The 13,562-nt window shown below is 43.4% G+C and overlaps 1 protein-coding gene across 1 annotated transcript in view; it reads right to left on the bottom strand.

Moving 5' to 3' along the window:
* Positions 1-289: 289 nt before the first annotated feature.
* plekhf2 (pleckstrin homology domain containing, family F (with FYVE domain) member 2) overlaps positions 290-13,562 on the bottom strand; it is a 29,466-nt gene continuing 16,193 nt past the window's right edge. Inside the window, exon 2 of the mRNA XM_041943127.1 lies at positions 290-7,209. Within this exon, the coding sequence (XP_041799061.1) occupies positions 6,458-7,198 (741 nt within the window). The 5' untranslated portion in view covers positions 7,199-7,209 and the 3' untranslated portion in view covers positions 290-6,457. The remainder of the gene's footprint in view (positions 7,210-13,562) is intronic.

Below are 13,562 nucleotides of genomic sequence, written 5' to 3'. Positions count from 1 at the left end.
GAAAAGCAGAACAATGTCCCATGTAAGAAACTGAAACCATTACATGTTTCAGCCGTTTTTCCAAGAGAAAAGACTTAAATGATTAATCAATTAATCAATTATCAGAACACTTTCTAATAATTTTTTTCAAAGCTGACAAATCAACTGAATGATTGACTGAAGTTTAATATTTCCCTCTGAAATGTGGCGGCTGGATAGTGATAAGTGTCATGAAATGGAAATACCATCATATAGATACCTCAGAGATGAAATAATCCAGATCTGAATGAAGCAACACAGGACAACAGTCTGACTTTAAGCAGTTCATTATTCATATATAATATATACTTAAAGGTTTCTGAAGGAATTAGTCATGAACAATGATATGCTGGGTTACATTATGATTGGAGCCCTTTTTATAAGCTTTTAAAAAGAATTAAAATGATCAAAAAAAAAAAAAAAACTAAGAAAAACACCAAAAATTAAACCATCAACAGAGAGAGAACATTAAAATCCATGAGACAGGAAGTGAGCGGCTCGCACAACTAAACCAAAACACAATGATTTCTCTTTCGGCTGTCCCAACGTGCCTCCTCGTTATTTTCTCTCCTCGTCAAATCTCAGGATCTGCAGCTTTTCTCTTCTCATGAGGTCACACGACTGTAGCCGAGAACATGGAAGCAGAGCCGCAACAGCAGGGATCTGTGTTGTTCCAGGTATCAGCTGCTGCGAGGCTGCAGGCAAACGCAGCGCCAGCAGAAGAGACCAGTGGTAAAGGGCAACTCCACCCTGGATACTGGTAAGAGAAGAGCTGCACTGGGCTCAGTGGGCTGGAACAGCTGTAGTGTAAAGCTTTACTCTGGAGTTACTGTCAATCTTACTGGGAAACATGGACGATCTCCAGTTTGTGAGCTGTGCTGGGTGTAACTGGTTACTGCTCAACAGTGGTGGCAAGAGAAGTAGTAGCAGTAGTGGTTTCAGTAGAAATCCCACAGTGTAGAATGATGCCTTCAGATTTTTACTTCAGTAAAAGTGTAACAATCAAAAGTACTCATGATGCCCATATTACATTATATTACTGATGCATTCATGTGTTCATCACTTTAATGCTGCAGTTAGTAAAGATGGAGCTAATTCTGTGTAGCCCGAGAATTTACCCCCCTCCCCAAGGATCAATTAAGTCTTATTTAAACTGATAACAATAACTCATTGATTAGGTGATTCATAATTTGTATTAATACTCTAAATCTGCAAAGTAACTAAAGTTAGCTGCTAATTTTGAATTCATTAAATGTAGTGCAGCAATATTTGCCTCTGAGATGTAGTGGAGTAGAAGCACCATAAAGTACCCGAAATTGTACTTAAGTACTTGCAATTAGTTACTTTCCAGCACAGGTGCTGGACTTCCATTTATCTCATAATGTCACACAGTAAGAGTTGAACAGCAGGACGAGGCTGCTGACAACAACTGACTGTCTGGTTTCAATGAATTTATGAACCTGCAGCATCGTTTCACTGCTCCACTGGTTCACCTGAGATCCATACGCACCTGGATGCTTTTTTGATGTTCATTAATTTGACTTTTAAACAAATCTTTCAAATGACAATGAAAATCAAAGCCACTGATGTAATTACTTGTGTCATTTTCTTAGTCAAAGCCGTGTTCAAATCAGCTTTTTTAATGTAAAGTAAAGCTCACAGTGTCCAAACAGCTGGACGATGAAGGCTAAAGCACATCAGCTTCAACTACGCTGGAAAATAAAATAAAAACACAATAATAAGGTGTGAAATCCTGTTTGTGTCTGGAGGTTGTTTTGTATTTCAGGTTGTGACAGTCACTCAGCTGTGGAACACAAATGAAGCCTATAACTATTTACTGTCACTACATGCACTGTAGTGACAGTAAATACATGCACACATGCAGTCACATTAGATTTTTAAAGCTTGCGCACTAATACCTGATCGGAGCTCAGTCCTCACAGAAACAAAGTGTCTGAATTTAACAGTCAAATGTTCAGCTGCAGAAACAACCGATTTAGACTTGTCGATGTTTCCTCTGTCTGAAGTCTGTGTCCTGCACATGCATGCATGTAAAAAGCTGATTAGAAACCCAGTTACCCTCAAACATGGCCAAGAAATCGTCTTTCCACAAGAAATCTACCAGTTTCTGGTTTACAGTTGACTAATCTGGCTCGTGTGAGTGTATGCAGACGCACTGAATCTGTCAACAGGAGGTCAAACCTGCTGAAGAGACACTGAGGACAGGGCTCATTAACACACAGACGTGAGTCTCTGCTGCGACTGCTGCATGAGTGTGGCAAAGCTGCAGATGCTGCTGAGATGTGACTGAGAGGAGGAGGAGGAGGAAGAGGAGGATGGATGAGCACAGGGAGAACTGAAACAGCATCATTTCAGAACTGATCAGAACTGTACAACTAAAACAAACAGACCCAAAACACATCTGTACAAATGTACAAAAATCAACAGGATTAAAACAACCAGATTCATTTTAAAACTAACAGTATGAAGCGATAACTCAACCTGGATCAAAGTCAATGTGCCAACTTTGTTAAGTGCAATCCACAGCAAACCTGAGGCCGGATGCCGCGCTTCGGGGTTTGACGGCGGCGTCGTCTCCTCCATCAGCACCTCAGCCACGGTGAGTATAAAGGACAGCTGGTTAGTGATCATCGACGTTCATTCCTCCAATCACTTCGCTCGCTTTTATTGCAGCAACATTAACAGCAAGGTAAATTTGTACAATCGAAAAGACATAAAAGAAAATGATCCCTTTCTTCTCCCGCTCTGCCGCTTTGAGCCGCAGTTCAGACGAGGAGTTTTTCACCGCGGCAGAAATGCAGATAACGGACTGCGTACAAAGATAACGCTCTGACTGTTCAGTCATGTAGATAAACACCTGGAGACACTCGCACAGTGAGCCAGCGTCGCTCGTAGAGGTTGAGCTGTTCATCTTCTGCCAGATGCAGCAACAACTGATTTTTTTTTTCCCTGTTTGATCTCAGGTGAAAGGTCAAATAAGAAGCGTCTTGTTTCGCAGACATCTCATCTTTACTGGTTTGTATTAGAGTGCACCTCTGGAGAGTTTCATTCCAACATCTGTTCTGCTCGTCAAGCAAGCCGCAGACGAATTAAACGATCCGAAGCTGATCCACGGAAAGCTACTCAGTCCAAAAACGGACGTCAGACCTGGTCCAACAAATCCAATCAGAGAGAAAACACCAACACCAGCAGCATCATGATGCTCCCCCACTGAACAGCAGCCATGTTTACAGTCCACACTCTCCATCTGCCTCTAATGACACGCTTTCCTCCTGTGAAAATGCGTACACGCCACGTGACCACAGCTGACCGGGCTGATACGGCGTTCAAGGATCACATTTTACTCTCAGAGCTGCGACGAAATGTTTCTTTCCGCTTCGAGTCCGTTTTCTTGGCGGCTGCTGCTACATGGCTGGTGCAGAGCTGCAGCCCAGATCACCACCATGTTCGCTCACCCATTACTACATTTACAACAGGCGCTCAACAGAGCAGGAAAATGAGATCTCACACACTTTCGGGTGGAAATCCTCCTAATTTGTGTCACAAGAGTGTTCAGTTTTAGCAGAAAGCACTGTCTAAGGGCCGTACACGTATCAGGAATCTATATACGGTTAATGTTATCTGGCAAACGGAGTGATTTCAGAAGTGCAACACTTTGCCACTTGACGAGTGTAACACACACCACGTGTACTGCACAGCTGGTGTGATGTGCTGATCCAGAGAGCAAAGATGGCCAAAGTGCTGCTTTTCTGATACACTGAGTATCGACGCGTCTCAGCGTAACACAATGATGCACGTTAGGACTCTGCTGGTGTGAATTTCCCATTAAATAGTGACCCATGCAGCATAAAAGCAGGACCCCTTCTGACCGAATTGGACCAGGACTGACAATCCAGTAGCACCCGAGGCCCTGGGCCCGGTTTCGGATACTAAGGACTGTGTAGACCAAAGAAAAACACACAAATACGATGACTTAAACCTAAATTATTCATTTGCTAATTTATTAAAAGGTTCTGGATCCCAAAATGGACCATACCAACTTACAAAACTGCAGCCACATTTGTGAAACATGAAGAAAATGATGGGGTGGGCTGAGTCACTGCTGCCTGCAGCTGCTCCAGAAGGAATGAAACTCTTCACGGCACAAACTGATGACATGAACATCTGTGAGAGCTACTGAACCTGAACTCTGTGCAGTGACAGGTAGTTCATCATAATTCCCCCCAAGCAGCCTTTTTCACTTCCTGGTTCAGCGCCTGATCCCGATTTAGGTCACACACATGTCACATGATCAGAAAACTGTGCTTTTTCAGAGGAAAGTTCTGGAAAAGGAAGGAAGGCGGGAAGGACGGCCGTGTTAGCTTGTGTTGGCAGAGGCTGGGAGAGAAGGTTTACACAACTCCGCCAGGCGGGAGGAGCAGAGTTCAGAAAGGGTGCGTTTGTTTTGTGACACAACGTGGCCCTCTGACCTCAGAGCAGCGCAGGGAAGGGCCACTGACAGGAAGACGACACGCCGGCTTCCTGACTGTTTCTGTCCAGTAACTGCAAACCACCTGAGCTACTCAGACTATGATGCAAGACAGGATCATGTGATTACAAAAGAAAACGCAAGCTAACCTAACACTTCCTGATTATTGCATTTCATTTCATTCACTTTACCCAGACAGACCATCTCACTGCTCTGAGGAGCATAACACCATTTCTGCATCATCTTCCAGATCACAGTAAATCCAAAGTTAAACAAGACATTAAATTGAATTGAAATGAACCACTACAGAAACTGAACTGTGACTGAATGTGTAGCCACGGTATTCGGATTCAGAAGACCTGACGTGTGTTTCGCAGCCTCGTTATGCATTTGTTTGTGCAAAGTGTTGGAGAGTGTGTGACGGGTTTAAAATATTTTCCTAACGTTTGTTAGTGTTGGTGTGAGGGAGTGCAGTCGTGACCCATTTCTTCCACTAAAGCTGCACAGAAACTCTGAAGCCCAGAAGCTCTGACAGTAGCAGGTTCTGATGTTTTCCCCTCTCTGTCTTACTGCAGGTGGGGCCCTTTATTAATCTAATCACACTGATTTGCATTTAAATGCAACTGTTCCCCATCTGGCACTCCTTTACCAAACGTTGCATAAAAACGATGACGTTTGTCTCGGTGTGTCTATTCAAAGACGTCCATCCAAAACATTCTGCATGTAAAACAGAAGGCAAGAACTAGACCTTGATTAGGGGTCGTTCAGGTCGTTCAGTAGTGGAATAAATGCCTTTCAGCTCAATCTGAAAACCAGTGCTTGGCTTTTTAAACACATCCTAACCCGAGAGTCAGTGTCTGACGGCGGGTTTCAATTGTCTGGTAGAGAACGAACTCTTCCTGTCCGTCGGCAGGTTAGTAATCTCCCGGCTCTCTTGTTTGCAGCACACATGCACTGAAGCACACAACACCTCCATCCTATGTAATGCGTTTCAGAGTCAACCTATCATGAAGTCCCTGTTTTACGGCAGCCTGGATTCATTAACAAACAACCTTTTTCTCACTTGAAGGCTGAGCTCAGTTTTCTAGAAGGCACTATGTGACGGTACAGGCAAAAGGTAGAGTTAGTTTTTGAAGCCGCGTAGAAACTGAACTCACAAAAGTGTGTTAGCGGAGACAAACACACTCCCTGTGAGACAAGCTTCAGCTGATTTGTCAGAAGCAACTATATTAGGTCAACTAGAAAAGCTCTGGGTTTAGCGAAATATCTACATTTTGTTATTTATAAAAGGGATCTTTGCTTCAGCTTGACATCTTCCTGGAGATAAATTTACAAAACAGGGCGGAAAAATACCAAACTTCCATTACAAAAAAGCCCTTTTTGGTGCGATACCTGAAGGACAGAGGAGATAAAGGTTAGAGCCAAAACATTTGCTTTTCCCTGCAGACATTACGAGCAATCGCCATGGGTAGTTCATGGCCATACAGTTAAAAGAAGTGACAGAAAGATGGGAGGAAAAAGAAGCCTCTTAGTTGGAATTAACTTAGGAGGAGAGCAGAGGGTGTTTCTCATTAGCACCATTGTGTTCTGTAGTGACTAATTGCAGCCTAATTAAGAGTTCAGAGAGAAGAGGCGGACTGAGTGGAAGCGATAAGAGTCAAGAGTCAAGTCGTTTTTCCCAGAGTTCTTCTAATCACTCAGTTAATTCCACGTTTCACTGTTTAATCCCTGTGGTCGGGAAAATATTTATCCTTGCTGGAATTAGAGGAATAATTAAATATTTTGGTTTGAGACTGGAACACCAAAGTGAATTAATCCTCAGAGGTGGAATTCGTCTCACGGTGGAGAAAAAGATTCGATCATCTGGGAGGCGAAAGAAACAAAAAGAAAAAAAGAAGTACTTCCTCCTCGACGTGGGGACGAGACGCCGTCGGGAGGACGGTCCGTTGCTCAGTCACTGCTGTCGTCTTCGTCGTCATCGTCCGACAGGTTGTTGCTGTTGAACTTTGAGCCCGGCCGGCTGATGGAGTCCGAGCGCGGCGCGAGACCTCCTGATGTCAGCTGCACGAAGCAGTACTCGCAGACACGGACGGGTTTGGAAGACTGGCTGGGCAGGAGGAACTTTTTCTCTGAGCACGGCCCGCAAACCACGAAGCCGCACTTCCTGCAGTGGTGGCGGCGACTGACCGGCGTGAACTTCACCTTCTGGCAGCGCATGCACACCGTCGCCTCGGAGTCGGGCACCCAGACGGCTGCATGCTCGCCCGTCGGGGCCTTGCCGCTCTTCTGCAGCAAGTCCTCCACGCACTTCCCTATGTGGTTCATCCACTCGGACTTCTCTGTGGCGGTGGCGGCATAGACTGCGAAGGACTTGGTGGGCGTCTTGATGAGCCAACCGTTGCGCAGGTCGCCCTCGTCAGGCACCGTGTCGATGGTGACGCTCTCCAGCGGGATGATGTGCTGCTTGTTGTACTTCTTCTTCTGGATGACGATGTTGCCGTAGACCAGGATGTCGTTGAAGAGGAAGAACTGGCGCGCCTTCGGCTTCTTGCGGCAGAGTTTGGTGAGGACGCCCTCGCCGATCAGCACGCGGCCGGGGATGGCCAGCGGCTGGCCCGCAGCGCCGAAGCAGCCCTCCACCACTGCGATCCTCTTGGAGTTGGCCTCGCTGTTCGCAAGCCGGTCCACCATCTTCACCTCACCTGGAGAGAAATGGAGAGAGAGGAAAGTTTTTAGGTTCAACATCATAAATTCAACTTTTCACTTTTTCTGCCAGCTTTTGGAAACTGAACCCATCTCCATCCCCAACCAATTACATTTACCTTTAACAATATTGTGGACACCAGCAACAAGAACAAGCCAACGAACTGAATCTTAGTTTAGTGCACTCCCCGCCTTCCAAGAAAATATTAATGCACCTGTGATGCATTTTATATGGCTTCAATTCTCCAGAAATCATTGAGAAGACCATTAATAATTAACCAGGAAACGCAGGCAGAAACACGAAATGACTCACAGGGTCACCAGTGTTGCCCAATTAGAGCTCAAAACCTTTTCCATGTTCAGTATTAACCTTCTCATAAAATACTTCTCTCTTTACCAGTACATCCAAACACAAGGTGCAGTGTTTCAAAAACGAATCACGTTCCTGTTCACAGCTCAAAGCATTATGCTGTATCTATAGATGGAAGTCAGTGAATCTCACTGTCCTCCATGCTGACACTGCTCAGGAAAGTCCACAAATAAATCAGACCACAAAAGGCCAAATTGACTCCTAAGTGATGACTGACAGTAACTGTGAACTCAACTTCAACTAACTCTCAGCAAGACAGTGAATAAGCGTCTTCCAAAACTCTTGAAATACACTCTAGTCGATTAATTGCTTGGTCTAAAGTGTTGTGTGTTTTTGTGACAGTATCACTTCCCTCCAGCAGCTGCTATGACAGCTTGGACTTGCTCTACAATACTCATGCTGATTCAGCATAATACTGTATTTCAATGACACGAGGGAGTCCAGAAAAAACTCACAGGGGTGATATTACATCATGCAAACTCCACAGAGAACAATGAAGGAAAAACTTCAGAACATGAACAACATGAGATATGAAACAGAAATCTATGATGGTAACTCTGCAGCCGCGTTGCTCCACGGCAGGAAACACTGCTAAGTTATATTTGAAAAGGACAAACTTTCCTCAACTCAAATTCTTACACATCTCTGCACTGAATCCACATTTATCAAGATCCTCTTTTTTTGTAAGTGGTGAACAGAGACAGACTGAAAACACAACCTTGTTTTCACCGCGCGGGTTTTTCTTGTAAAGGTTTCACTTTCAATGCCTCCGTTTCTGAAGCCCGGTAGAGAGAATCACTTGTGAGACTGAAGAGCAAACACCAGCAGGTCTCTCTGCTCTGCTGTGACCCCGGCGGCAGCACAGCAGAGCTCACGGGCAGTGCCCCCGTTCAGCTTTTCTTACAGTCACAACAGAGGAGGTCAAAGGTCGCTGATGATAGAGATGGAAGGGTGCTGGTGCTCTCCGGGGAGCCCAGAGGGATGAGTGCAAAGCTGTGACCTCAGAAAGATGCTCATATGCAGGATGATGTCCACACTATAGTGGAATATAGACACAAACCCATAAGAGCAAACACAAGCAACATGGATACACACAACCTGTCAAGAGACAGTTAATTCTTTCATTCTCCACTTGTATTTACTGAGGTGACACCTGCGCCTCCTTCCTTCCTTCCTTTGGTCAGTCACGATGCTCACAGGACGAGTCTATTGACTTTATAGATCCACAAAGTGATGTATTCAGATAAGGGTGTCACGGTATACCATGGTATGGAAGTGTTAGTTTTAAAAAAGTTATAGTTTACGTTGTTTTATTAATGTCTGGACATAATATGTTGTGAGATATTAATGAAGCATTTATCCAACCAAAAAACCTTGTATTTTCACACCTTTCATTGCAACCAATATAATAACAGAAACAAAAATTTGTTACTGCTGCATATCGTGAAATCGTGGTATTTTCTGAAATGGTAATAATGCCACTGCGACCCTATTTCTGATTGCTCTCAAACTGTTCTCAAATGCCTTGTTCAGTCAAAGCCCAGAGACATTCAGCTTACACTGATATAAGACAAAGAAAAGCATCAAATCCTCAAGTATGAGAAGAACATCTGGCATGCTTGTTTGACATGTGTCTAAAATAAGAAAAAGTTGCTGTCAATTAGTTTTCTAATCATGTCATTGACACAATAAGTGAGAAAAACAGGCTCACACAAATCCATCAAAGCTCAGTAAACCCACACAGTGTAACATCAGATTTGATGTTTCGTCTTAACGTTTGAACCTCACCGGATGAACGTTAGCAAAAGTCTGTCAAATAAACAAGCTACGACGTGCAGGATGTGACTTTTCTTATAAGCACTTGTTGTTGTATTTGTAAGTGGGTGGGCCACACTTACAACTCCAGAACTAAACCAGCTGTAACGCACAGAGAACAAAGTGTAGGTGTGATTGCACCCTTGGTTTCTTGCACTTTTCAAAAAACCCACAGAGCTAGAAACAATGCTAATGAGCCAGCACAAGCCAGCGCAGCCTGGGTCGGGCTCCCCAGTGATCTGCACACTAATAACCCAGCCAACGAGCTGCTGCCGAAAGCCCCCCGAGAGGACAGAGGGGCTGCTGACATGTCGACCCCGTTAGCGAGGGCTCGTTGCCCACTGCTGAAGCAACTGGCCAACCAGCTCCCACTGGCAGACAGAGGAGGACGCAAGGAGCAAAGGCTCCAGAGAGAGAGCGACATAAATACAGGCTGCAGGCTGCAAACCCAGTAATCATGATGAGACGGAGTGGGAAGAAACAGACAATATGAGAGGAAAAAGAATGAGCTTTATATGCTCTGCTGTGACAAAGAGACGGGAGGAAAAAACAAAAAATCTGAGGAGAGAAGCAGTCATCACGGTATACTGGTCGGGTCAATGCATACATTAAATCTATAGAAAATAAATATTTTATAAAACTGATCATTTTGCCAATCAACAGTCCATAAGATAAACAATTTAAAATTATGTAAAAGAGAGAAACACAACTTAAAAAATGACTTCAGTTGCTAATCTATACCAAATGTGTTTTTAACTAATTAATCAGATAATCACTACAGCACTATATACAATGTGCCATCTCAATGATACTGTGGATTTTCCTTTAGTTCTGCTAAAAATATCAGTTGTATTCATACTTTCTTGGGTGGTGCGACACTATCTTTTTAAACCTCGCACTGGTTTATGGTCGTCTGAGCCATCTTTCGTTGCATGTGGACTATGAGCGACCGCATAAAGCTGCACATTATGATCTCCCTTCTGCAGATCGCCACGTTTTACTGAAACAGAGGAATGAAGACATGCCAGAGGGACGAGGAGGGAACGGCTGTGTGATTTACCAGCCTCACTAACCGAGAAAGGTGGTGGTTTCTGAGGTGAAATCATGAGTCAGCGCAGTGCAGTGATGTCAGTTTATACATTTATAGAAACAAAAGATGGTCCTGACGAGTCTATTTCAATGCTCACAGACAACAAATTTGCTGGGAAGTGGATGATGCTTCTTGTTTTGGATACTAAGATTTGAGTTTTGGCTTCTAGATGCATTTAGAAAATTGTATTAATTCAAAGACTGAACACATACTCTAACAGGAATTCTTACGTTAATAAAGATTACACAGCAAAATGCTTCGAGTTATTTTAGAACGCAAAACAAAGACATGTTTTTATGTTCTATCAAAATCAGTATTTTTCTTTAAAAGACAGAAAACCTTTCTGAAACAAGAATGACAGTAAATCCAAAGATTTCTAGACACTGAAAATGGGGTTTACTCCGACTGAGCAATCAGCTAATAACATTTAAGTCTAAAATCTTTAGTACAATGTCATATCCAGCTGTATGATGAAGTGAGATGACAAATCTTTTTTGTGCAATACTTTTCATTACTACTAATTTTTTACTGCTGCTATTTTGATATTTTATTATGTATAGTTTGTGCTTTATAGTCTTATTTCACAAATTTTCACATCTTTTCACTGTGTGTAATGCTGCTGCTGCACTGCAATTTCCCAGCTTGGGATAAATAAAGTCAGTCAGTCAATCTATCTATCTAAATTAAAAACATCTCATTTATGATGGCTGGAGACACTATGGATATTATAATAATGAGAAATATTGTCAGACATGACAAAACGTAGCAATAACAGATAGTATCTTTAATCATTTAGAGATACTACGCATTATTAAAGCTGATGATAAACACAGATAACTGTCTTCATTGAGCTGTTACCTGTCAACGTGGCTGGTAGTGGAGACACATTTCACAGCCAGAAGTAATTATTTATTAGTACTGGGTTGGCAGTAGGTGTCAATTTCCCACCTTGGGAACTGGTTGGGTTTGGCAGCCAGATGGAGAGTGCCGGACAGGGCTCTCGGCGCTAGCACCCCCCTCTGTGGAGCTAACCTTTACCAGCTGCTGTGACATCTGAGAAAATAGGCACATCAATCATCCAGCTGTAGCCTAAACTGAGCCAGGTCACGGCAAAATATTTCATATATTAACCGCCAAATTAGTCTAGATCCAAATACTGCCAGGGTTAGGGGGTTTGAATCCCTCTGGGGTGACTCAGAGCACAGCAATGAACAGGAAGTGTATTTTACAGATGTGTTAATGCCTAATAATTCATGGAAGGTTTCCTGGAAAGCGCTAATTATGGAGCAAATAGGAAAACATTGGAACAGCACCAATCAAACTATTACTTTCATTATCAGTTATTCTGTCAGTTATGTTTTTGGATTAATTAAGTATTGGTCATCAACAAAATGTGAAAAAATAAAAATAAAAAATGCCACTCAATATCACTTAGAGACTCAAGTGACAATTCGAAAGCCTGACAATCTGACCGACCATCCAACAGCCCAGATGTTCATTTCACAGTGGAAAAACAAAAGCAAATCCTCACACAGAAAAAGCTTGGCTTGACGTGAACGATTAATGAAGTACAAAAATTGCTGTAATTTTCTGCCAATCAACTCACCGATTAAACGAGTCATCACAAAAATGGAAGCATGTTACACTTGAAGACCTTTCTGGCTGACAGGTAATGCCAGGCTGAAATTCCCCTCCTATAACTGCTCTCAGTGTGTGCACTGGTCTGAAAGCTCCAACACAACACGGTGCCGTGGATGAGCGGTTTACGCCGTAGGTATCCAGCTGCTTTTATCCACCAAAATGTGCCACAAAATACCACCGTGGCTCCATCATGTACAAATAACAAGGAGGCGCAGCGAGAAAATGAGAGAGAAAGGCAGAAACTGAAAGGCTATCTTTGTTGGTGGGTAATGTAGGTAACGCTCAGCTGGAGTTTGTTGTGTTGAATGCCAACGATGTCTGGGCGGCTGGCTGTGCTACCTTGGGTTACAGGAGCAGCGGTGGCTTTGGACAAGCCCAATGATTAATTCATTAGGAGCACTGTCCTCTCTCTCAGCTTACAAGGTCTGGTCATTTACTGCCAGGACTGAATGAGATTAATCCCACTCCAAAAAACAAGAAATAACGGTGGACATACAGCATTCTGCTCTCCATCTCTAACAGATTTCACCCAATAGGGGGTGTAGGGCACAAGAAAGGGCACAGCCATTGTCCTTTAGAGGAGGGGACAGACCTAACTTTGTTCCTCCAAAGTCTCCATGGTTGAGAGGAGGTCGTGTGGCTCCAGTTTGGCCTATCTGGCAATACCAAGACTGTACTACTGCACTACTATACTGTGAAGGGGGGTGCCGGCGTAGCTTTGGAGCATATGCATGGACAGTGGCTGCCATAGATAACCTTCTTATCCTAAAATATGTAAGTACACATAGGGGCTATGGTGGCTACAGAGATACACCACACAGAGACCACAAGAACTGTGACGGGTCAACTCAGGCTGCTGTTTCATCCTGCGAGTTTCTGATGCTTGTGGATACAAACAAGCATGAAGACAACATGGAGATTGACGAAAGACTCTATCACACTTATCGCTCTCTAACGGTGACTGAAACGATGTTGAGCAGCAATTGCATGGAAGTAGTTTTCTTTCAGCAATGAGCTGAGAAGCAATGGAAGAATAGTACACTCCAGGTGTGTAGATATGTCTGTATTCCATCGTTTATATCACAATTATAGCAAATCAAAGACTGTAAACAGAATTGCTGTGGAGAATATCATCAAAGCATAATGCAGCCTGATAAAGAACAATACACAGTTACTGTTCATTATCTGTCCATCACTGAAGTATGAATCAGATAAAACCCTGTAGGTATCTACAGTGAATACAACCCTTCTGCCAAGTATAAATACAGCTTAACTTCCTTCTCATGATTTTTTTTCAGTTGCCAGGAAAAGGTTTTACATGGCGATTTCTTGCAGCCACCCTGAAATTATGCAGCTAATGACCGCTCTCATCTTGGGCTCAGAAAGAGGAAGCACTGCAGACCTATTTAACTCAGAGAAAGGCCTGTCAAGTTACT

The sequence above is a fragment of the Chelmon rostratus genome, chromosome 8 (genome assembly GCF_017976325.1).
Source record: "Chelmon rostratus isolate fCheRos1 chromosome 8, fCheRos1.pri, whole genome shotgun sequence".
Taxonomy (NCBI): Eukaryota; Metazoa; Chordata; class Actinopteri; order Chaetodontiformes; family Chaetodontidae; genus Chelmon; species Chelmon rostratus.
The sequence above is the reverse complement of the archived record's forward strand: the minus strand, read 5'-3'. Positions and strand labels throughout refer to the sequence as shown.